The sequence below is a fragment of the Narcine bancroftii genome, chromosome 4 (genome assembly GCF_036971445.1).
Source record: "Narcine bancroftii isolate sNarBan1 chromosome 4, sNarBan1.hap1, whole genome shotgun sequence".
Classification (NCBI taxonomy): domain Eukaryota; kingdom Metazoa; phylum Chordata; class Chondrichthyes; order Torpediniformes; family Narcinidae; genus Narcine; species Narcine bancroftii.
In genome coordinates this window covers 102,649,288-102,674,772 of record NC_091472.1, presented here as the reverse complement: position 1 = coordinate 102,674,772, position 25,485 = coordinate 102,649,288, and the positions used below count along the sequence as shown (strand labels likewise).

The window sequence follows — 25,485 nt, the reverse complement described above, 5'->3', positions numbered from 1 at the left end:
GTCCAGTCAGCAGTGGCAAACTGGTGATGAAATTGCACACTAGTAATCCACAGGGATTAATGTTAGGTCCAGTACTTTTCTTGGTATGTGTTCACAATTTTGGTTTGTTTTAAAGTTTACAGAAATGTAGTCAACAAAGAAGACTGTAATCATCTTTAGGAAAATGCCCTAAAGGTCCATGACCCTTTATCATTCTTTTGCCTTCAAGAAGATGTGGACAGATAACAAATGAAATTTAATGAGAAGCATGAATTTATTTATTTTAGCAGTAAAAATATGGAACACAAATTAAATGGAAAGATTCGACAGGGAATGCAAGTTCAAAAGGACCCATGCTGGTGGCGTTGCAAATACATGTCCTTGAAGATGCCAGGATACAAACTCCATTCAAAAGGCAAGGAATCCTAAGATGCCAAAAACCTTTATACAACTCTACTTTTATAACTCAAGAAATGTTTGCTTCTCCAAAAACTACAGTAAACGAATGATATCCAAGTCTTGGAGAATGTCCAGAGGAAATTTACTAGCAAGGGAGAATGCTCTTTTAGATCTAGTATTGTGCAATGAGATAAGTAAAATTAATGATCTAGTAGTGAGGGACCCTTTTGGAAAAAGCGATTGAATTTCTCATACAGGTGGAGGGTTCAATAGTTAGATCTAAAACTAGTGTATTATGCTTGAACAGAGGAGAGTACAACAGGATGAGGGAGGAATTGGTCAGCATGGACTGGGAGCACAGGCTAGTTGGCAGAACAGTTGAAGAACAGTGGAAGACTTTCAAAGAGTTTTTTCACACTGCTCAACAAAAATATATTCCCGTTAAAAATAAGGGCAGTAAGAGAGGGAAGAGTTAGCCTTGGTTAACTAAGGAAATAATGGAAATTATAAAACTAAAAGTTCATGTGTACACAGTTGCCAAGAGTAGTGGGAAACTGAAGAATAGGGAAAACTTTAAAAGGCAACAATGAACAACTAAGCAGGGAATAAGGGAAAATAGCACAAAATATAAAAACAGATAGAAAATATATAAAATAGAGGAGGGTGACGAGAGTCAACATAGGTCTCTTGGAAGATGAGAAAGGGAGATTGATATTGAGTAATGAGGAAATGGCTGAGGCATTGAACAGATATTTTGTGTCAGTCTTCATGATGGAAAACATGTCCAGCATATCAAAGAGTGGTGTTAGGGATGCGAAGGAAGGTGAGGGCCTCGATAAAATAGGTGTTACAAAAGAGACAGTGATGAGCAAACTAATGGGATGAAAGCGGACAAATCCCCTGGTCCTGACGGGATGTATCCCAGGTCATTGAAGGAAATGGTGGGAGTTATGGTCGATGCATTGGTACTCATTTATCAAAGTTCTCTGGGTTCTGGGCAGGTCCCGGCATATTGGAAGACAACAAATGTCATGCCACTTTTTAAAAAAGGATGTAGGCAGAAGATGGGTAAATATCGACCAGTTAGCTTAACGTTTCTAGTCGGGAAAATGCTCGAAGCTGTCATTAGGATGAAATAGCAGGACTTGTTTGACAAACTTGCCGGTGTTCTTTGAGGATATAATGGGTGTGGTAGATAAAGGGGAACAGGTTGATGTTGTATATTTGGATTTTCAGAAGGCATTTGATATGGTGCTGCACAAGAGACAATAAGATACAGATGAATGGAGTCGGGGAAAGTGTATTGGCATGGACTGAGGATTGGTTAACTGACAGAAGGTAGAGAGTCAGGATAAATAGGTGTTTTTCTGATTGGCTGACAGTGATAAGTGGGGGGCTGCAGGGGTCGATGCTGGACCCACAGCTGTTCACCATTTACATTGCTGATTTGTTATAGGGGACAGTGTAGTGTAGACCAAGTTTGCTGATGTTACTAAATTGAGTGGAAAAGCAAATTGTACGGAGGATGTGGAGAGGCTGCAGAAGGATATAGTTAAATTAGGTGAGTGGGCAAAGGTCTGGCAGATGGAGTGCAATGTTAGTAAACGCGAGGTCAACCACTTTGGTAGGAAAAATAGAAAAGCAGATTATTATTTAAGTGGTGAAAAACTGCAGCATGGTGTAGTGCAGAAGAACTTGGGAGACCTTCTGCATGAGTTGCAAAAAGTTGGGTTGCAGGTACAACAGGTTATAAGAAGAAAAATGGAATATTGGCCTTCATCGCTAGAGAAATTGAATTAAAGAACAGGGATGTCAGGCTGACAAGGTACTGGTGAGGCTGCACCTGGAAAACTGTGTGCAGTTCTGGCCAGCATATTTGAGGAAGGATATATTGGCCTTGGAGACAGTCCAGAGGAGGTTCACCAGGTTGATCCTGGAGATGAGGGAGTTGACCTACGAGGAGAGACTAAATCGTCTTGGATTATACTCAATTGAATTCAGAAGAATGAGAGGAGATCTTACAGAAACATATAAAATTATGAAAGGGATGGATAAGATAGAGGCAGGAAAATTGTTTTCATTAGTAGGTGAGACCAAAACGAGGGGACACAGCCTCAAGATTCAGGGGAGTAGATTTAAGATGGAGATGAGGAAAAACTTTTTCCCAGAAAGTAGTGTATCTGTAGATTCTCTGCCCAAGGAAGAAGTTGAGTCTTCTGCATTAAACATATTTAAGATTCAGTTAGATAGATTTTTACATAAAAAAAGGAATTAAGCGATATGAGGAAAAGGCAGGTAGGTGGAGTTGAGTAAATGATCAGATCAGCCATGATCTTATTGAATGGCGGAACTGGCTCGACGAGCCGACTCCTGCTCCTATTTCTTATGTTTTTATGGATGCTTTTTTTTTTGAGATATCATAGCATCTACTCCTCCTGCTGCCTAGGAGAGGCAGTCACATACTGAAGGACCCATCACACCCTAGTCACACTCTTTTCTCCTTCCTCCCATTGGGAAGAAAGTTCAAGCATGAAAATTCATGCACCAATGAGCCTGAAGACAGCTTCTTCCCTGCAGCCATCAGGCTCTTAAGTGATCCCCACAACAGTAGTCTCATGTTGCCCTTGCTTGGCACAAATTGATTTTATTTTTCATTGCACATCCATGCTCTGTAAATTGTGCTCTTTACACTGCTGTATAAATGTTAGTTGGATAACCATGTTGAGGAACTTTGGGGAGCATCCGAGGCGCTCTAGTATTTGCCAAAGCCCTTTCCTGCTCACGGTGTCGAAGGCTTTGGTGAGGTCAACAAAGGTGATGTAGAGTCCTTTGTTTTGTTCTCTGCACTTTTCTTGGAGCTGTCTGAGGGCAAAGACCATGTCAGTAGTTCCTCTGTTTGCGCAAAAGCCGCACTGTGATTCTGGAAGAACATTCTCGGCGACACTAGGTATTATTCTATTTAGGAGAATCTTAGCGAAGATTTTGCCTGCAATGGAGAGCAGCGTGATTCCCCTGAAGTTTGAGCAGTCTGATTTCTCGCCTTTGTTTTTGTACAGGGTGATGATGATGGCATCACGAAGGTCCTGAGGCAGTTTTCCTTGTTCCCAGCAAAGCTTGAAAAACTCATGCAGTTTGGCATGCAGAGTTTTACCGCCAGCCTTCCAGACCTCTGGGGGGGATTCCATCCATACCTGCTGCTTTGCCACTTTTCAGTTGTTCAATTGCCTTATATGTCTCTTCCTGGGTGAGGACCTCATCCAGGTCTAGCCTTAGGGGATGTTGAGGGAGCTGGAGCAGGGCGGAATCTTGGTCTGAGCGGTTGGCACTGAAAAGAGATTGGAAGTGTTCTGACCATCGGTTAAGAATGGAGATCTTGTCGCTGAGTAGGACTTTGCCGTCTGAGCTGCGCAGCGGGCTTTGGACTTGGGGTGAGGGGCCGTACACAGCCTTTAGAGCCTCGTAAACCACGAAAACCAACAAGGTCGGGTCAGATACAGCAATGAGCTCTCTGAACCCTTCTCCATAAACAATGGCGTGAAGCAAGGCTGCATTCTCTCACCAACCCTCTTTTCAATCTTCTTCAGCATGATGCTGAACCAAGCCATGAAAGACCTCAACAATGAAGATGCTGTTTACATCCGGTACCGCACGGATGGCAGCCTCTTCGATCTGAGGCGCCTGAAAGCTCACACCAAGACACAAGAGCAACTTGTCCGTGAACTACTCTTTGCAGACGATGCCACTTTAGTTGCCCATTCAGAGCCAGCTCTTCAGCACTTGACGTCCTGTTTTGCGGAAGCTGCCAAAATGTTTGGCCTGGAAGTCAGCCTGAAGAAAACTGAGGTCCTCCATCAGCCAGCTCCCCACCATGACAACCAGCCCCCCCACATCTCCATTGGGCACACAAAACTCAAAACGGTCAACCAGTTTACCTATCTCGGCTGCACCATTTCATCGGATGCAAGGATCGACAATGAGATGGACAACAGACTCGCCAAGGCAAATAGCGCCTTTGGAAGACTACACAAAAGAGTCTGGAAAAACAACCAACTGAAAAACCGCACAAAGATAAGGGTATACAGAGCCGTTGTCATACCCACACTCCTGTTCGGCTCCGAATCATGGGTCCTCTACTGGCATCACCTACGGCTCCTAGAACGCTTCCACCAGCGTCGTCTCCGCTCCATCCTCAACATTCATTGGAGCGACTTCATCCCTAACATCGAAGCACTCGAGATGGCAGAGGCCGACAACATCGAATCCACACTGCTGAAGATCCAACTGCGCTGGGTAGGTCACGTCTCCAGAATGGAGGACCATCGCCTCCCCAAGATCGTGTTATATGGCGAGCTCTCCACTGGCCATCGTGTCAGAGGTGCACCAAAGAAGAGGTACAAGGACTGCCTAAAGAAATCTCTTGGTGCCTGCCACATTGACCACCGCCAGTGGGGTGATCTCGCCTCAAACCGTGCATCTTGGCGCCTCACAGTTCGGCGGGCAGCAACCTCCTTTGAAGAAGACCGCAGAGCCCACCTCACTGAGAAAAGACAAAGGTGGAAAAACCCAACACCCAAACCCTACCCACCAATTTTCCCCTGCAACCGTGTCTGCCTGTCCCGCATCGGACTTGTCAGCCACAAACGAGCCTGCAGCTGACGTGGACGTTTACCCCTCTATAAATCTTCGTCCGCGAAGCCAAGCCAAAGTAGAAGAAATGTTAGTGATAGCTTGTGAGTGTACTTGCAGAAGAACCCTTCTCACTGAACTAGGTATGATGTGACAAATGAGTTTAAACTTAAAACTCTTTCCAAAGTGGAATTGCACCAGATTGGAGTTAAGGCAAAAGATCTGAGTGACAGGGGAACTACTTTTGGCACAGCAAGTTGTTTCACACATGGAATATGCAGCCTGAAGCAGCTGCAGAAGCAGATTCAACAACTTGTAAAAGGATCACGAAAAAATAACTCACAAACCTTTGGAGGTTTGGGGACGGGCATGGATTCAACTGGATACAGCTAAGTGCTAAATATCACAGGACCTTAATTTCAAGATGTTCAGGAATCTCGTGCCTCTTTTGAGTGGGAGAATGCTGGCCATCTTTCCCAAGGACTTTCTCAATTTTTAAAAATATAATTGAGGGAGGCGTTTTCCTGTCTTGCTGGGGTACTAAGACATTAATTGGCCTACAATGATCATCGAAAAGTTACTGTCAGATGTTGATTTTGCTTTCGTGGATTTAACCTTCCAAAGTTAGGAAATCATTCAATAAAGCGGCAGCTAAAATTATGCACAAAACCAACCTCTAGATCAAATCGTTGGAGCAGCTCCTGAACAGTTTGTGGTTTGGGCTGTTTTCCTCCCCGCCTCCTCCTCCTCGGCCTTTTTGGCTTTTCCACTTTGTCATTCACAACATCCATGTAGATGAATTTAAATGTTCCAACTTTATTGTTCAACAGACCCATCCACGTGCCTCCAGGGGGCTTGCTGATTATATCTATAACATCGCCTTTCTGTAAAACAAGATGACAACATTTGTAAATTCTGCTAAGTCTAAAAGTAACACGATTACATCAAGGGATTGCATTTAAATTGAATACCATCTTGGAGAGAGAAAGATCTTTCAATTGTGCAGCTCCTTTCATCACATGAAGATAATCCAAAGAATCAGCACAGTTTCCTAAAGGATAATCATTGTTGAAAACTAGCCGCCAATTTCTGTATAGCAAGGTCCCACAAATAATTCAGGGATTTGTCAAATTACTACAACTCATCCCACAAATAATTAGGGGCAAAGGACTCTACATCACCTTTGTTGACCTCACCAAAGCCTTCGACACCGTGAGCAGGAAAGGGCTTTGGCAAATACTAGAGCGCATCGGATGTCCCCCAAAGTTCCTCAACATGATTATCCAACTGCACGAAAACCAACAAGGTCGGGTCAGATACAGCAATGAGCTCTCTGAACCCTTCTCCATTAACAATGGCGTGAAGCAAGGCTGTGTTCTCGCACCAACCCTCTTTTCAATCTTCTTCAGCATGATGCTGAACCAAGCCATGAAAGACCCCAACAATGAAGACGCTGTTTACATCCGGTACCGCACGGATGGCAGTCTCTTCAATCTGAGGCGCCTGCAAGCTCACACCAAGACACAAGAGAAACTTGTCCGAGAACTACTCTTTGCAGATGATGCCGCTTTAGTTGCCCATTCAGAGCCAGCTCTTCAGCGCTTGACGTCCTGCTTTGCGGAAACTGCCAAAATGTTTGGCCTGGAAGTCAGCCTGAAGAAAACTGAGGTCCTCCATCAGCCAGCTCCCCACCATGACTACCAGCCCCCCCACATCTCCATCGGGCACACAAAACTCAAAACGGTCAACCAGTTTACCTATCTCGGCTGCACCATTTCATCAGATGCAAGGATCGACAATGAGATAGACAACAGACTCGCCAAGGCAAATAGTGCCTTTGGAAGACTACACAAAAGAGTCTGGAAAAACAACCAACTGAAAAACCTCACAAAGATAAGCGTATACAGAGCCGTTGTCATACCCACACTCCTGTTCGGCTCCGAATCATGGGTCCTCTACCGGCACCACCTACGGCTCCTAGAACGCTTCCACCAGCGTTGTCTCCGCTCCATCCTCAACATCCATTGGAGCGCTTACACCCCTAACGTCGAAGTACTCGAGATGGCAGAGGTCGACAGCATCGAGTCCACGCTGCTGAAGATCCAGCTGCGCTGGATGGGTCACGTCTCCAGAATGGAGGACCATCGCCTTCCCAAGATCGTGTTATATGGCGAGCTCTCCACCGGCCACCGTGACAGAGGTGCACCAAAGAAAAGGTACAAGGACTGCCTAAAGAAATCTCTTGGTGCCTGCCACATTGACCACCGCCAGTGGGCTGATAACGCCTCAAACCGTGCATCTTGGCGCCTCACAGTTTGGCGGGCAGCAACCTCCTTTGAAGAAGACCGCAGAGCCCACCTCACTGACAAAAGGCAAAGGAGGAAAAACCCAACACCCAACCCCAACCAACCAATTTTCCCTTGCAACCGCTGCAATCGTGTCTGCCTGTCCCGCATCGGACTTGTCAGCCACAAACGAGTCTGCAGCTGACGTGGACTTTTTACCCCCCTCCATAAATCTTCGTCCGCGAAGCCAAGCCAAAGAAGACAACTCATCCCACAAATAATTAGGGGATGTGACTGATCACTGGTCACTACAACCCAACACACAAATAATTTGGGGATGTGATCAATTACTACAATCCAGCCCACAATGGAGGCCCTGAATACAAAAGATGAAGCCATCTTAAATCTTTCAGCATCAGCTGGATTACTGGCACTCTCTTGGGCCTCCTTGAAGAATGACAAAGGCCTAGGAAGGGAGCAGGTAACTTGGGAGTATGGTGCCCAGTTCAGATCACCATATCACAGGAAAGATGTGATTAAGCTGGAAAGCTGCAGAAAGTACTCACATTAAAGTAACCAGGATTGGAGGACTTGAGTTATTAAGAGCGATTGGACAGGCTATTTTCCTATGAGGTAGGAGGCTGAGAGATGATATAAAAGGGGTATACACAATTATGAGAGGCAGTGATAGGGGAGATAACTAGTGTCTGCTTCCCTTGGTGTGGGTATCTAAAACTATAGGGCACAGGTTTGAGAGAAAGGAGTTCTAAAGGAGATCTGAACTGTAATATTTTCAGACAGTGTAGTTCAGTGGTTTTCAAACTGCCCTCCTAAACTCACATTTCACCGTAAGTAATCCCTATGCCATAAGTATTCTGTGATTAGTAAGGGATTGCTTAAGGTGGTACGTGAGTGGGAAGGGAAGGTTGAGAATCACTGCTCTAGACCTAACTGTTAAGGAAATATTTTGGTTGAGAAAAATTGTCATTGGCCCATTTGTTTTGGAGTTATAAAGCGTGCACATAATGAGTCAATTAGATATGATTAAAACAGTGGATTTCAAACCTTTTTATTTCCACTCACTTACCACCTTCAGCAATCCCTTACTAATCACAGAGCACCTATGGCATAGGGATTGTTTAAGGTGGAATGTGAGTTTAGGGGGACAGTTTGAAAACCACTGGAGTAGATTATATCTGGAATAAGCTGCAAGGTGGAAGCAGGAAACATTGAAGGAGAAACTTGACAGGTACTTGCATGAGGGATAAGGGTACTGAGGCATAAGGAATAAATGCAGGCAGGAGAGCACAATGTTCAGCATGGACATGAAGGGCTGAAGGGTCCATTCCTGCACTGCACAACTCCATGACCCTGAGTTGAGAAAGCTTAATTACTTGGAAAGGCAGGAAAAGTAGGACTTTCTTCCTTGAGAGGAATAGCTCTGGAGAGGTCCAAGAGATGTACTGAAAATTATGAGAGACTGCTGGAGCAATCAGACTTCACAGGCAAGTAGGCCAGTCACCATAGAACACAGATTTAAAATATTTGGTGCAGTAGGGGCAAATAAAGAGAAACTACTTCACACACAAGGTTTTCATTGCCTTAAAAGCTTAATGAAATCTCATTCCATAGGAAAGGTCATTGGACCTGCATTTGAAGAGGCCTAATTGATGGGGTTATGGTCAAACATGGAACATTGGACAAAGAAAAGTCATCACACTGAACAGGACAACTGGGATCCTTCACAGACAAGATTCCACAGTCCTCAGCGAGATCACTTCAGCAGAAACTCACAATGCTGCGATCTCTGCATCCGCGATGAATGTCAGCAGCACTGGACATCCCTTCCAGAGATGTGCACCTTATCTCATTGATGCTGGGTCCACAATTCTGAAATCACCTCTGTCATTGGAGATAGAAATAGATGTGGCACAAAGATATGTCTATAGGCCAATCGTTTCTGTTCTCACAGGTGGTGATTAACAAGGATGTTGCTGGGATTGAGGAATTGAGTTACAAGGATAGGTTATTTCCTTTTCAATATTTTTATTGTTTTACATAATACATACTTACAGAAAAAATATCAATGCATAATACTGATAGAGCTGTAACAATGTAAGTGAACTTGTTAACAGAATGAAAAAAATCCTTATGCAACATTATTAAGGATATATTGAAAAAATAAAAAAAGAGAAACAAATTAGAAATGTGATTATATAATTCAAACCCTAAACCATTCCAAAGTTGCATGGCAATATAAAGTACACTACAAGTAAAAATAAAAAGAAATGCAAATCTTTGAGGACCACAAATTACATAATTATCATTCCCATTAAAGATTATGAAAGCATTTCACAAAGGAGCCCCAAAGATTAGAAAATTTTTTTTAAAAAAGATTTGTTGAACATCTTATTTTCTCCAAAGTTAAATATGACATTATATCATGTAACCATTGATTATGAGTGGATGGGGACAGCATCTTTCCAACAAGGAAATGTTAAACAGGTTAGGACTTTATTCCCTGGGGATCAGAAGAATGAGGGGAGATTTAGTAGAGGTATACAAAATAATGAGGGGTACAGAAAGAGTGAATGCAAGCAGGCTTTTTTCCACTGAAGCTAGGTCAGATAAGAACTAGGTTTAAGGGTGAAAGGTGAGATGTTTAGGGGGAAATATTAGGGGGACGTCTTCATGCAGAGAGTGGTGAGAGTGTGGAATAAGCTGCCAGCCTACTGACAGTGGAGAATGCAGGTTCCATTTTGACATTTAAGAAAAATTTGGGTAGACACATGGATGGGAGGGGAATGGAGGGCTTTGACTGGGTCCAGGTCAATGAAACTAGGGAGAATAATAATGCAGCACATACTAGATGGGCCAAAAGGCTTGTTTCTGCACGGTAGTGATCTATGGTGACTGACCTACTAAGTTTCTCCAATCAGTTTGTTATTTGATCCAGATTCGAGGATCTGCAATTTCTTGTGCCATGGTACTACTGGATTGTGCTGTCATCTAAAAGAGCCATCATTACTCGTCAAGGCCATCTGGAACCAGGCCAAAATCTGGTATTGTTCTCGTCTCATGAATAAATGACACCTCATCATGTGATGTCATAGAACACATACAAACCAACAAATATGATACAATGAGTGGGCTGTTTTGGACTTTGAATCTTGATGATAGAACTCATGCTTTAATAAAATGAGTGGGTTTCACAATCTTCTGCCTGATTAAGTTGAACAAGAACTAATAAATTAGATTTTTCTATGATATGAACCAAACTAGTAATTCATTATGTGATATTACTCTTGTTCTGTTCTTTTTTTTTAAAACTTTATTTGTCATTCAAAAAACAATTAGTACATAACATATACAACAATTAACCCTAAACATGAACGTTATTTTTTATATATAGAAACAAAAGAAAAAAAAAGGATCCCCCCACCACTTCAGCCAACTCTCCTAAGGAGAGCCATAAAGAAAAAAAAATTAAGCATACATATTATGATCTAATCAATTTAAATTGAAATGTAAATATTCTGAATATAACAACCACTTATTAATAAAAAAAACTATAATTATCACGTGAAACATATGTAATTTTTCCATTATTAAACAATATTTCATCTCATTCTGTCATCTATTAATATCAATCATATTTGTATCTTTCCACATACTAGCAATACATTTTTTCGCTACAGATAAAGCTAAATATACAAAAGCAAGTTGAAACTTGTCTAATCCCAAACTTTTCAAAGGTTGCAAACTACCCAATAAAAACACTGTCGGATCTAAAAGTATTTTAATCTTAATCAGGTATTCTAAAAACAATTGAATTTTCTTCCAAAAAGATTGTATATGTATACATAACCAAACAGCATGAAAAAAAGTTCCAACAAAATTACCACATCTAAAACACAAATCTGATTCATGAAAACCATACTTTAAAAATTTTTCAGGTGTTAAGTATAATTGATGTAAAAAATTATAGATAATCATTGCATAACGTGCATTTATCAATCTAGTTACACTATCATAACAAATATCTAACCAATCATCCTCAGAAAAAATAAAAGCAATGTCTGCTTCCCGTTTACGTTTAGACCTATCCCAACCCTTTTTATCCATACCATCCTGTAATAATTGATACATAGATGAAATATAACCATTCTCTGGTACCTTCATAAGAAAAATCTCAAATTTAGTCATTTCAGGTAAAATCATATCTCTACCAAACATACGTTTTACCTAAGATCGAATTTGGTAATAGAAAAACAAAGAGTTCTTATCAACACCAAAACTGTCCCTCATCTGATTAAAAGGTAAAAATTTACCCTCTTTAAAACAATCTCCTAAATTCTTCACACCTTTAAATCTCCAATGCAATAAACTTCGATTATGCATTGAAAAAGAAATAAGTTGATTATTATACAACGGAGTCAAAGCCAATAATTCAGCCCGAGAGCCTATCATTTTATTTTTCTTAATCCATAGCTTCATTAAATGTTTTAATATAGGCACATTATATTGCTGTAACAAATTTATATTCCATCTAAACAAAAATTGATGTATTTCAAATTCAGAAATATTTGCCATCTCAATTTTGGCCCAACTAGGAGGCCGTACCAAATCCATCAAGGAACTAATAAATTTAAGTTGGGGTTGCTTCATAATAATTTTGAAAATGTGGTAAACGTAATCCCCCTAACTCATATTTCCAAGTTAATTTATTCAAAGCTACTCTTGAAAATTTACCTCTCCATAAAAATTCCCTAACCATTTTATTCAAATCTCAAAAAAAAAAATACCAGGTAAATACAGAATAAATTGAAACAAATATTGCATACGTGGAAAAATATTCATCTTAATTGTATTTATCCTACCCAATAAATTAATAGGTAAATCTTTCCATTTAATCAAATCAGTTTTAATTTTTTTTAATTAATGGAACATAATTTAATTTATACAAAGATTGATAATCAACATTCAGAATTATACCCAAATATTTAATTCATCAGTCCATTTCAAATTAATAATATTCTTATAAACTGAATAATCTCCTTCACTTACCGGTAATATTTCACTTTTTTCCCCAATTAACTTTATATCCAGAAAGACATCCATATTGTATTAAACATTCCTTAAAATGCAAAAGTGACTGAGCTGGGTTTATTAAATACACCAATACATCATCAGCAAATAAATTAATTTTATACTCCTCATCTAAAACTTTCATACCTTGTATCTGTGTATTTTGTCTTATCAGCTGTGCTAAAGGTTCAATCACTAACGCAAACAAAGCTGGTGATAAAGGACAACCTTGACGAGTTGATCGAGTCAATTTAAAAGGTTCCGAAATCAAGCCATTCGTCAATAATCTAGCTACTGGTTTACTATATAAAGCCTTAATCCAACCAATAAAAAAAGGACCAAACTTAAATTTCTCCAGAATTTTAAACAAAAAATTCCACTCAACTCTATCAAATGCTTTTTCTGCATCTAAAGATATCACCATCGGGTGGTCTGAAGATTGTCGAAATCTATTAATCAAACTAATCATGTGCAAAATATTATCTGAAGCATATCTATTCTTTATAAAACCTGATTCAACTTAGGTAAATATTTAGCCAATCTATTTGCTAATATTTTAGCTATTATTTTATAATCTACATTTAACAACGAAATTGGTCTATATGAACATACTTTCAAAGGATCTCTATCTTTCTTTGGAATTACTGTGATTAAAGCACTAGAACAAGACTCGGGTAATTCATAATGTTCTCCAACTTGACGTAATACATCCCCAAACATTGTAGAGAAATCATCATAAAAGATTTTATAAAATTCAACCGAAAATCCATCATCACCAGGCGATTTACCGTTCGGCATTTCCATTATAGCCATTTTAATTTCCGAATCAGTTCCTCTAACTCCTGTATATCTGAATCCTCTAATATCGGTAAATTCAACTGTAATTAAAAAAAATCAATCGATCCAATTTCTTGTTTTTCTTTAGATGTATATAACTTTTTATAAAATGAACAAAATTCATAATTAATCTCACAAGGTTTATGTAATAAGAGAATTCCGCCTAACAGCATTAATAGTCCTCGAAACCTGTTCTTTCTTTAATTGCCATGCCAATACCTTATGTGCTTTTTCTCCCCATTCATAATACCGTTGTTTAGTCCTATTAATCACACATTCAAATTGATAAGATTGCAAAGTATTATATTCCAGTTTCAACCTAGATAATTCTATTTTCTGATCTTCAGTAGCATCTTTCTGAAATTCCTTTTTTAACTCAGCAATCTGTTTCTCTAAGTCAAGACTCTGATTTAATCGATTCTTTTTCATTTTAGAAGTATAACTAATTATTTGTCCTCTCAAATAGGCTTTCACAGCATCCCATAATACAAACTTACTTTGAACAGAATTAGAATTTTCTTTCAAAAAATAATTAATTTGTTTTTTTTTAAATCAATAAATTCCATATTTTTTAGCAACATAGTATTAAACCTCCAACGATAGGCCACTTGAATTTTCTCAGAAGTTGCATATGTAAAATATAACAAAGAATGATCTGAAATCACCCTACTTTTATATTCCGCTTGTTGTATCTTCCCTTGTAAATGTGCCGATACTAAAAAAAAGTCAATCCTTGAAAACAATTCGTGTCTAAATTAATAAAAGGAGAAATCTTTCTCTGTCGGATTAAGACATCTCCAAATATCTACTAAATTAAGATCTTTCATCAACGCTTGAACCTGAACTGCCATCTTAGATTTCTTAACTTTCTTCGGAGATTTATCCAATAAAGGTTCCAAAACACAATAAAATCACCACCAACTAAAATATTAGCCTGACCCAAATATAAAAATGCATCTGAAATAAATATTTCATCATCTACATTTGGGGCATAAATATTAAGTCCAAAATTCACTAAAATTCTTACAATTCAATTTAAGAATACATCCTGCCTTTTCCTCCATTGATTGTAATTCAAAAGATAAATTTTTATGTATCAAAATTGCTACACCTTTAGCCCTAGAATTAGATGAAGAAGAATATACATGCCCAACCCAGTCCCTCTTTAATTTCATACTTTCCTTCAGATTCAAATGTGTTTCTTGTAAAAAAGCAACATCAATTTTCATTTTCTTAATATACGCCAAGACTCGCTTACGCTTGATCGGACTGTTTAAACCTCGAACATTAAAAGTAGCAAACCTCAACTTTGACATATCTACTATTGTTACTAAATACCAATAATATCTTTATATAAAAACTCAAATCAACGTACATAGGCCCTCCAGTTGGAGAAAAAAAAATCACAAATTAAAAGCTAACTAAAATGAAAATTTTTAAAAATTTAAAAAACTCCCCCCCCCCAAAAACGACCAAAAGGTAGTAATCCCGAGGAGTCACGTGATGGAGTAGTGGCCGGACGGTGAACTCCAGCCCTCTCCAGAAAAGTCGGGAAAAACAAAGAAAAACACAAAGGCACAGAAATAAAAGTTACAGAAAAGTGAGTATAAAGGTGGAAAGAAGATGGCGACAAAAAAAGAAAAATCGAAAGCAACGGTAAGAAGAGAGGAAGAGAAGACAAAGGAGGAAAAAGGTGAAGGCCTTACCTGTCCGAAGAGGCCCGCTGCGGAGAGAGAAACCCGCTCCCTCAGGTCGGTAAATAATGGACTACAAAAATGGCTCGCAGAGCCGAGTAAAAGTGTGCAACCGCGCATGCGCGATGCGAATGAAAGAAAACACACCGACGGGAGGGGGGACCAGCTGGGGAGTCGACCTCCACAGCCGGCAACGACAGCTGCAGAACACCTGCAGCAAGAAGAGACCACAGAAGACAATAGAAACAAGAAAGAAGAGGAGGAAAGGGCAACAAAGAAACAACAGATGGTCAACCCAGAGGAAGAAGAAGAGGAAGAGTACAGGGAAATAGAAGAAGAAAAGAAAGGCAAGGTAAAGGATATACTTGCTCTTATTAAAGGATACATGGAGTCATTTAAAGAATGGCAAACACAGGAATTTAAAGATTTAAGAAAAAGAATAAACAACACAGAAGAGAAAATAAATAAAATGGAGATGACCTTAACAGAAATGGGAAAGAAAATGGACAAGATGGAAGAGCGGGCAGTAGCAGCAGAAATGGAGGTAGAAGACTTAAAAAAGAAATTGGAGAAATCTAATAAAAAAACTAAAGAGACACAAGAACTACTAGCTCAAAAAATAGATACAATGGAAAACCATAACAGAAGAAATAACATAAAGATAGTGGGCCTTAAGGAAGATGAAGAAGGCAAGAATATGAGGGAGTTTATAAAAGAGTGGATCCCTAAGACCCTAGGATGTCCAGAACTACAGCAAGAAATGGAAATAGAAAGGGCACATAGAGTATTGGCCTCTAAACCACAACCACAACAAAAACCAAGATCTATTGTAGTAAAATTCCTAAGATATACTACAAGAGAAAAGGTACTGGAGAAGACAATGGAAAAAGTAAGAGAGGGCAACAAACCACTGGAGTATAAAGGGCAAAAAATCTTCATTTATCCAGATATAAGTTTTGAACTCCTAAAGAAGAGAAAAGAGTTCAATACAGCAAAGGCGATTTTATGGAAGAAAGGGTATAAATTTATACTAAAGCATCCAGCGGTATTGAAAATATTTATTCCAGGACAACAAAACAGACTATTCTCGGATCCAGAAGAAGCACGAAAATTTGCAGAGCAATTACAAAAATAGACTGAGGGAGGAAGACGGGTAATGAGAGTTAAAATGATCACGATTGATATGTATGTGGGTAAAGACAAAAATAGACTGAGGGATGAAGACGGGTAATGAGAGTAAAAATGATCACGATTGATATGTATGCGGGTAAAGAGGTATAAGATTGAATAGAGACAATGAGCATACATGAATGCATCTGTACTTAGAGGAAAATATAGATAGTATAGACAAGAATTAATAAGGGAAGGTAATGGAATAGAGAGAATAAGGAGGGAATTAAAAGAGTGACCTTTGTGACATATGAAAAGTGAAATCTTTTCTGGGGGAGGCGGGGTGGGGGGAAATAGCGGTCACTGCAAAATCAGTTGACGCTTGCGAGTGGATTCGCAAATCCAAATGGAGAGGGGAGATGTGGTTGTCCGACAAGGGATAAAGGACAACTCAGGAGGTGAAGGGGAGATTGGGGATAAATAAGATAGAAATAGGAGAATAAGGAAAATGTTGGATGTTGTAGGAATGTTGTCTTATAAAGAGTTGAAAATAAGAAAACAGAAATGGAAAAGGAGGAAAGGTAATGATGGAAAAACGGAAAGAGAAGATAAACAAAATATAAAAGGGCTACGCTGAACTATATGTCTTTAAATATTAATGGAATACATAACCAAATTAAAAGGAAGAAACTACTAAATTTAAATGAATAAATGTATTCCATTAGAAAAAATAACAGATAGGTTAAGAAATAATATTGAAATATTCGAGCAAGTATAGGAGCCTTACATTAAATACAATAGTGAAAACCTACCGGGGACAAACAGTACCTAAGTTGATGGAAGGAGAAGGAAAGAAAAGAATGGACTCAGTAGAATTTCTGGTGTAATTTTGTTGAATGACAACATTGTCTGACTGGCTTAATGCAACCTAGATTGTATACCTAAAATGGATGAGAGGGGGGGGTGGGGGGGTGGTTTGGGAGGAAAGGGGGGGGGGGGAGAAAAAGTCACTGTATATGTGTGATAAAGAAATAGTGTATATCATGGCTAATGTGATTTATGGTGTGAAAAATAAAAAATTTTAAAAAAAAAGGTAGTAATCCCTAAACAAAAATTGGGGGTGGGTCACCCACCAGTGGCTGATGACTAGTAGAGCAAATCTCTCCCTCCCCAGCCAAACAACGAATAACATCAAAATATCATAATAACAAAAAAAAAGTAGAGTAAGAATAAGAAAATTCTTCTATTCATCCAAGAGATTCCAGTCTCGGAGATCCCATTTCAGAAAAAGTTGGACTCTTCCATTCCCGTTTTTCCCATTTCTGCCATTTCTTCCGTTTCCAAAACAAGCAGATTTTTCTTTAGGAGACAATGGTGGACTACGTCTTTGTCCTCTTATGTCTCGCAATGAATCAGCAAAAATCATTGCTTCACGATCATTCTCAAAAAACCGAAATTAATGATCTTCATAAAACACCTTCAACACTGCCAGGTAGCGAAAAGTAGACTTATAACCTTTATGCCACAAAGCTTCTTTAACTGGGTTAAATCGACATCGGCGTTGAATGACCTCTTGACTCAAGTCAGGATAAAAAAAAACTCTACTATTCTGAATCAATAACGGAGTTTGTCATTGTCTCGCATTTTGCACTGCTAGTCGAAGTATTGCTTCTCTGTCCAGATAATTCAAACATCGAATTATTTTCGATCTCGGTGGTTGACCAGGTAAAGGTGTTCTTCTTAAAGTGGGGAATCAGAGATGGGGAATCAGAGGAAGGGACTCTTTCCAATACCAAGCCTTCAGAAAAAAATTCTTGTCCTAATACTTGTGGGATCCAGTCTTTAAAAAAACAAAGAGGATCTTGTCCTTCTATAACTTCTGGCAAACCAACGATTTTCACATTATTCCTTCTACTTTGATTCTCCAAGTAGTTTACTTTCCTCTCTAACTCCTTCTCACGTTCTCCCAATTCTATAACTGATTTTTCAACCTTCAACACTTTTTCTGTGTTAGAAACCACTTGCTGTTTACATTCCAAAAAAACAGACTGAAATTTTTAAAAATCTTCACAAGATGCTTCTACACGTGCTTTAACTGTATTCAATTCTGAACTTATACTAGAATTCATTTGAACCATCTCATTCATTAAAGGTTGAATGACAGCTTTTAACTGCATACACTGTAACTCAGAAAAGCTCAGCCCTGCTTTCTCTAACATAGTGGCAGAACCAGGTAACTGCAGCTCCTGCTGCAACTCAACGAAAGGCATTTTAGAGGTTTTACTGCGGTTTTACTCCCAGCGACAGCACCCCGACTTCCTCAGGGGGTCGCCGCTGGTCTCCCCCACAGCTCGTTGTTTTTGCACAAAATCATGGAGGAAATCGATATCTTCAGGTTGAAATGCTTCCTGATGCATTTCAAACAATGGAGTCGTCTTCCTGCATGCTCCCTCCGTTAAAATCGAGAGGCTTCCAGAATCGGGATCCAATTCTTGGGAACACGCATCTTCTTCCAGAGAACAGGTAATTCCAGTGCCATCCTTCACTTGGTGAGTAGTAGACATTTTTTTTTCAGCTCCCACAGGCAGTCTTTGTGGTTTAAAAACTGAAGAAGTTAAACCTGAAGCTGCATCAAGTCATTTAAGCCCCAAATCTTCAGCACTTCGATAATGTAACTTCTTCTGCACTTGAGGTTTAATCTTTTTACCATTAATGGCCATAGTAGTTCCTCAATACTTTAAAATTTAAAAAGTTTAAACTTGAAAACAAAGGGTTAAAAAACGGGTACTTAAAAGTCTGGCCAGAGAGGTCGAGATTACACGTCTAGACTCCATGCCATCTTGCCACACCACCCCCCCCCCCCCCCCCCCCTTGCTCAGTTCTGATGAAAGGTCCCAGACCTGAAATGGTAACTGATTCCATGGCTGACTACACGATGCACAAAATCTGTTGACTGTGACACCCCACAGAATTCAGGGGATCTTCTTGAGAAAGAAAAATAAGAAAGAGGAGGAGCAGGAGCGCAGGAAACACTATACACTCAAGCTCAATAAATCTATTCAGTGCCATCACTCATCAAGACTCTTCCACAAATCTTGTGAACATTTGCAGGCAACACACATCTTGTAGCTGCTAACAATGGCTACCACACAGTGATGTCTAGTTACTGTCATGTGACTTACCTCAGCTTTACACATTCACCTCACCAACTACCATCCACCATGAGAGTAGGTACATCAGCAAAGCAACTGATAGTCATCACATGCTTCCTTTTTCTCATGTCAGGGTGACACTCACCTGTTGTAAATTTGGTTTTCCAGAGTTAAAGCTCCAATGGTGTCCCCTCTGAGAACAATGAAATGGATTGTCCCTTTTACCCTCCATGTCACTGGGAGAGGCATTTGAGCTCTGCTCTGTGGCTGCACATTCCATGGAAGAGCAGAGACCCAGGGGCATTGCTGCGTGCAGAGGTGCATTTGGGAGAACTGCACCCAGCAATGCCTTTGTGGTTAGGGTCCCTGCTGACGGTTCTTCTCCCACCCCTCTGCCCTCTGAAGACACCCTCTGCCCTCTGAGCTCTTTCCTGATTCTCTCATGTTGATGCACAGGAACTACCCCCAAAGTCCATGAAAATTTAAAAAAAAACTAAAGATGTAAATCTAAATCTAAAAAAAAATCACAACAAATACTTTGATCACATATGTGGGAAGAGAAACTGAGCTCATTCTCCAGGGTGAAGTGCCAAAGTCCCATATATTTGGGTGGCATTTGGAAGTCTGAGCATTATTTTAATGCCCTCTGCAGCATTCCTTGTAGCCTTATTTAAAGAGAGTGAACAGCCCTCCTCTAAAACCAATACTCACACAATTCAATTATTAATGCACACGTAATCTCTTAAATAGTGCAAATCAGAATTGAGAATATCTGTTGTTAAATTCTGGATTTTCCATCCATGCTCAACTAAGCTTTTGCAGTTTAGCATAAACAGCATTGATCTGTCTATCTCTGACATAACCTGCTCCAGTTACTCACCTTACATGGACAGCAGTCAGTGGAGGATGTGTGTAAAAAATGGTGCCAAATGAGAAGTGATTTAATCAAAAGATTCTGAGAGTGATTGATTGGTTGTTAAGAATCTGCTTCTTCAAGTTGGAGAATCTGGAATTGCGGGACATTGCTTAAAAAAAAAGGCATTGGTCACTTTGAAGGAAATTGAGGAGAAATTTATTTCTAAGTGAGTTATAAACATTTGGAATTCTCTTAATGGGAAGCTGTGAGTAATCTGACACAGCATATTTCAAATGAGATTTTCAGACACAAATTAAATCAAAGGATTGGAAATCAAGAAGGAAAGTGAAATTTTGTAGGAAGATTAATTGATCATCGAGAATGCTAAAACAAGTTCCTGGGTCTACAATGGTTTCCTCTTGCACCTACTTTTGTCTTCTTCTTCTTCTTCTTCTTTGGCTTGGCTTCGCGGACGAAGATTAATGGAGGGGTAATGTCCACGTCAGCTGCAGGCAGGTCTCCTCCTGCACCTACTTTTGTCTTCTTCTTCTTCTTCCTCTTCTTTGGCTTGGCTTCGCGGACGAAGATTAATGGAGGGGTAATGTCCACGTCAGCTGCAGGCAGGTCTCCTCCTGCACCTACTTTTGTCTTCTTCTTCTTCTTCCTCTTCTTTGGCTTGGCTTCGCGGACGAAGATTAATGGAGGGGTAATGTCCACGTCAGCTGCAGGCAGGTCTCCTCCTGCACCTACTTTTGTCGTCTTCTTCTTCTTCCTCTTCTTTGGCTTGGCTTCGCGGACGAAGATTAATGGAGGGGTAATGTCCACGTCAGCTGCAGGCAGGTCTCCTCCTGCACCTACTTTTGTTCTTCTTCTTCTTCTTTCTCTTCTTTGGCTTGGCTTCGCGGACGAAGATTAATGGAGGGGTAATGTCCACGTCAGCTGCAGGCAGGTCTCCTCCTGCACCTACTTTTGTCTTCTTCTTCTTCTTCCTCTTCTTTGGCTTGGCTTCGTGGACGAAGATTAATGGAGGGGTAATGTCCACGTCAGCTGCAGGCTGGTCTCCTCCTGCACCTACTTTTGTCTTCTTCTTCTTCTTCTTCTTTGGCTTGGCTTCGCGGACGAAGATTAATGGAGGGGTAATGTCCACGTCAGCTGCAGGCAGGTCTCCTCCTGCACCTACTTTTGTCTTCTTCTTCTTCTTCCTCTTCTTTGGCTTGGCTTCGCGGACGAAGATTAATGGAGGGGTAATGTCCACGTCAGCTACAGGCAGGTCTCCTCCTGCACCTACTTTTGTCTTCTTCTTCTTCTTCTTCTTCTTTGGCTTGGCTTCGCGGACGAAGGTTAATGGAGGGGTAATGTCCACGTCAGCTGCAGGCAGGTCTCCTCCTGCACCTACTTTTGTCTTCTTCTTCTTCTTCCTCTTCTTTGGCTTGGCTTTGCGGACGAAGATTAATGGAGGGGTAATGTCCACGTCAGCTGCAGGCAGGTCTCCTCCTGCACCTACTTTTGTAAAGATCTGCTAACTCGTCTGCAGCAACTTTACATGGTCTACCTACAGGCGTCAGTGCTACACCACTTGCATATCTACACATAGTTGAAAACCTGTTCACAGAAAAGAATATTGTTAAATTTTGCCGATCATGTTCAAAAAAAGAGCAGTTGATGATGAGGATGACCATATTTGGCACATTTTTATGGTGCAGAAGGAGGTTATTTCAGCCCATTGAGGTGATGCGAGTTCTGGGTATAATCCCATTCCTGTAACATGCTCTCCCCACATTCCCATCAACTCTCCCTACATTCCACCATTTACCTCCATATTGGGTGCAACTGATAATCAATCTATCAATTTGCACACCTTTGGGACATGAGAGGAAATTGCACACGCAGGGGAAACCTGCGCAGTCACAGGGAGAACACACAAAATCCATACAGACAGCATTGATCAAACCTGAATTTTAATGTGGAGAAATACAAGGCGATACATTTCAGATGTAGAATGAGGAAAGCATCAAATGGAGAATCAAGGAATGTACATTGTCCATATGCAAGGTCATGGAAAATGTAAAACTATAGCACCAGGAATATTTTGTGCTTTAAATTAATGCAAAACTGCTCAAAATCATTAATTAGGCTGTAGTTAGAATTCTGGTGTATAGTGGTGGGTTACCTCAACTTGTGAACAATGTGAAGAGGAATCAGTGGGTAAAGGTAAGACTCAATGAGACTGTATCAGGGATGACCTTTCTATATGGGATGCTGTGGTTGCTTTTGTCATATTTCCCTGATGCAACAAGACCTCCAAATTAGCTTTTGGGATATGGAAGCAAATCTGAGCACTCAAAGGGAACCGACATGAGGTAACAGAAAGAACATGCAAACTCCACAGGGGCAGCCCTAGAGGTCAGGACTGAACCACAGCTGCGAGACAGCAGTTCTACCAGCTGTGTCACTATGCCGCTCACCAATCTGGCCTTGCTGTTTTGTACTGCACCGGCTGGAGTGTTGAGAGAAGTGCTCATTGTGCTATTTAGATTGAAGAGAATCACTGACTGAATCAGTTATTCAATCCAACTTATCCATGTTGGTATTTATATTCCAGGATTCCTCAAATCCCAAGACAACCATTGCCTCCCTTGTACTTTCCTCTGAAATGGCTCAATAAGTCCTTATGCACCAAGTGAATCATTCAGGATGACCATAGATTTGAAGGTGATTTTATTAGAGGTGAACAAGTTCTTGGCAGAGTTGATGCAAATTGGCAAGAGCCTTGTATATGGAAATGAGGGGTTTGTAAAGTTTAGTAATCCATAGCACTATAATAATCTATTGAGGCTGTTATCTGAAGATGGGACACAGTCAGATATACTTTATAGATAGACTCCGCCTTACGATGGGTTCCGTTCCAAGACTCGCATTGTAAGGTGAAATTATCATAAGTTGGGGTCTACTTGAACAACCTGACATCCCTGCTACTGCTAGCAGGAGGTCGACGACCCCACCCTTGCGGGCCTGGGAGGCCGATGTCCCCGCCCCTGTGGGCCTGGGAAGCCGATGTCCCCATCCCTGCCGGCCAGGGAGGCCAATGTCCCCGCCCCTGCCGGCCAGGGAGGCCAATGTCCCCGCCCCTGCCGGCCAGGGAGGCCAATGTCCCCGCCCCTGCCGGCCAGGGAGGCCAATGTCCCCGCCCCTGCTGGCCAGGGAGGCCAATGTCTCCACCCCTGCCGGCCCGGGAGGCTGACATCCCTGCCCCTGCCGGCTCAGAAGACCATCATCCCAGCCCCTGCTGGCCCTGCTCCTGCCAGGAGCCCAAGGTGGCACCTGGTAACTAGGGACAGCGGCATCATCTCGCAACCCACATTGTGATTCGGAACGTCTGCACAGATTGCTGTCGCTCTCCCTTCCTTTTCAATCTCTCTCTCCCTTCCCAGCGACAGCAATCTGCGCATGCATTCCAAATCACCTTTTTTTAAAAAGTGTTGGGTCCATCGAAGCACAATACTGGTAGACCCCGACTTACCTTTATTCAAAACAGATTCTGATCATTGTAACTTTGAAATATCGTAAGTCAGAACATCATAAGTCGGGGTCTATCTGTATTGAACATTCTGCTGATATTAATATATATTGTTTCATGTATGTACATCTTTGAATGCCGCCGAGAAATACACAGATAATGTGAAGATTTGGTGGTACCTTGAGTTTCAGTGAATCAGTGTCATATGGGCTTGGGATGAAGTCAGTGTGGACTCTCGCACGGCCACAGAAAGGCCCTTGGTAGGCAGATTCCTCCTCCTCCCCATCTTCTGATTTCACACTTTCTCTGTTGCTGGTTGATGAATCTGTGGTACTCACTGTTTGACCACCTGAAACAGAGTTATAATTTGTGGCAAACTACATGACAAATGCCCCCACCTTCCTATCATTGTCCAATTGCTGCATCTCTCCATGCCCCCCATATTTCCATTGTAGTCTAAATGCCCCCTTTGGCTTGGCTTCGCAGACGAAGATTTATGGAGGGGTAAAGTCCACATCAGCTGCAGGCTCGTTTGTGGCTGACAAGTCCGATGCGGGACAGGCAGACACGGTTGCAGGGGAAAATTGGTGGGTTGGGGTTGGGTGTTGGGTTTTTCCTCCTTTGTCTTTTGTCAGTGAGGTGGACTCTGCGGTCTTCTTCAAAGGAGGTTGCTGCCCGCTGAACTGTGAGGCACCAAGATGCACGGTTGGAGGCGAGATCAGCCCACTGGCAGTGGTCAATGGGGCAGGCACCAAGAGCTTTCTTTAGGCAGTCCTTGTATCTCTTCTTTGGTGCACCTCTGTCACTGTGGCCAGTGGAGAGCTCGCCATAGAACACGATCTTGGGAAGGCGATGGTCCTCCATTCTGGAGACGTGACCCACCCAGCGCAGTTGGATCTTCAGCAGCGTGGATTCGATGCTGTCGGCCTCTGCCATCTCGAGTACTTCGATATTAGGGATGAAGTCGCTCCAATGAATGTTGAGGATGGAGTGGAGACAACGCTGGTGGAAGTGTTCTAGGAGCCGTAGGTGATGCCCTACTCTTCCCCATTTTGGTCCACTTGACATATTTTCTGTTGGAGTTCAGTTGTCTCTACCTTCTCATGATGGTCCAATTGTGCCCACCATATTTCCATTATAGTCCAAATGTCCTAATATTCCCCATTGTGGTCTAATTGTTTCCCTCCCTCCCCATTCCAGATTCACCCCATTCCCAATCGTGAATAAGAGGTCTTGAAAGTATAACCAAATTTGGATGGTTACGACTTTCCCTCACCTACCAAAAATTGAACCAACCCAGCCAACTCCTGTAATTTTACTTTAACTCCTCCCAACATTTTGCTTTGAAGTCAGGGCAATCCTACAATGCTGACAAGCCCAAATGGAAGATGGGAGTCTTCTTACTCATTGAACTCTGGCCACTCAAGGAGCTCCGCAGGCTCTCCACTGAACCAGCACCAGCCAGTCTGATCCTGGATCTGTCAGCTGGATCAGAAACCTGGGCAGTGGGCAGCACTCCATCAGATGTCGGCTGTGGGGAGAGAGAAAGAGAATTACAGAGTCTCACCCAATTTTAGTTTCTTTTGCCTGCGTCCTACAAAATTTGCAGCTTGCTGACCCTGGCATATAATGAACAGAAGATCACTGAAATGCAACATACATCTGAATCGTCATCTTTATTACACAGATGACAAGAGTAGGAAGCACATCTCTGCTAAAATTCACTGTCCCTGTACCCATCATGGAGCCACAGCACAGGATCTACTGTGACCGCTGCTTCTGATGCAGTTGTTAATACTAATTTTGATCTCCGTGCCACCATTACAACACATCTCAAAAGAGAGCTATTACAAGAGCCTGGCACCACCTTAAAGTAACCTGTCTTATTAATACACCACCTTGAAGCAACCTGTCTTATCATACACATTTAATGTGCCCTGGA

At 41.2% G+C, this 25,485-nt stretch overlaps 1 protein-coding gene across 3 annotated transcripts in view; it reads right to left on the bottom strand.

Annotated features, from left to right (window-relative positions):
- sash1a (SAM and SH3 domain containing 1a) overlaps window positions 1–25,485 on the bottom strand; it is a 202,604-nt gene that overhangs the window by 24,088 nt on the left and 153,031 nt on the right. For all 3 annotated transcript variants that reach the window (XM_069932254.1, XM_069932256.1, XM_069932255.1), the window contains exons 12-14: window positions 24,948–25,074; window positions 23,723–23,892; window positions 5,679–5,888 (exon numbers count right to left, since the gene is read on the bottom strand). In XM_069932254.1, the coding sequence (XP_069788355.1) occupies window positions 5,679–5,888; window positions 23,723–23,892; window positions 24,948–25,074 (507 nt within the window). The remainder of the gene's footprint in view (window positions 1–5,678; window positions 5,889–23,722; window positions 23,893–24,947; window positions 25,075–25,485) is intronic.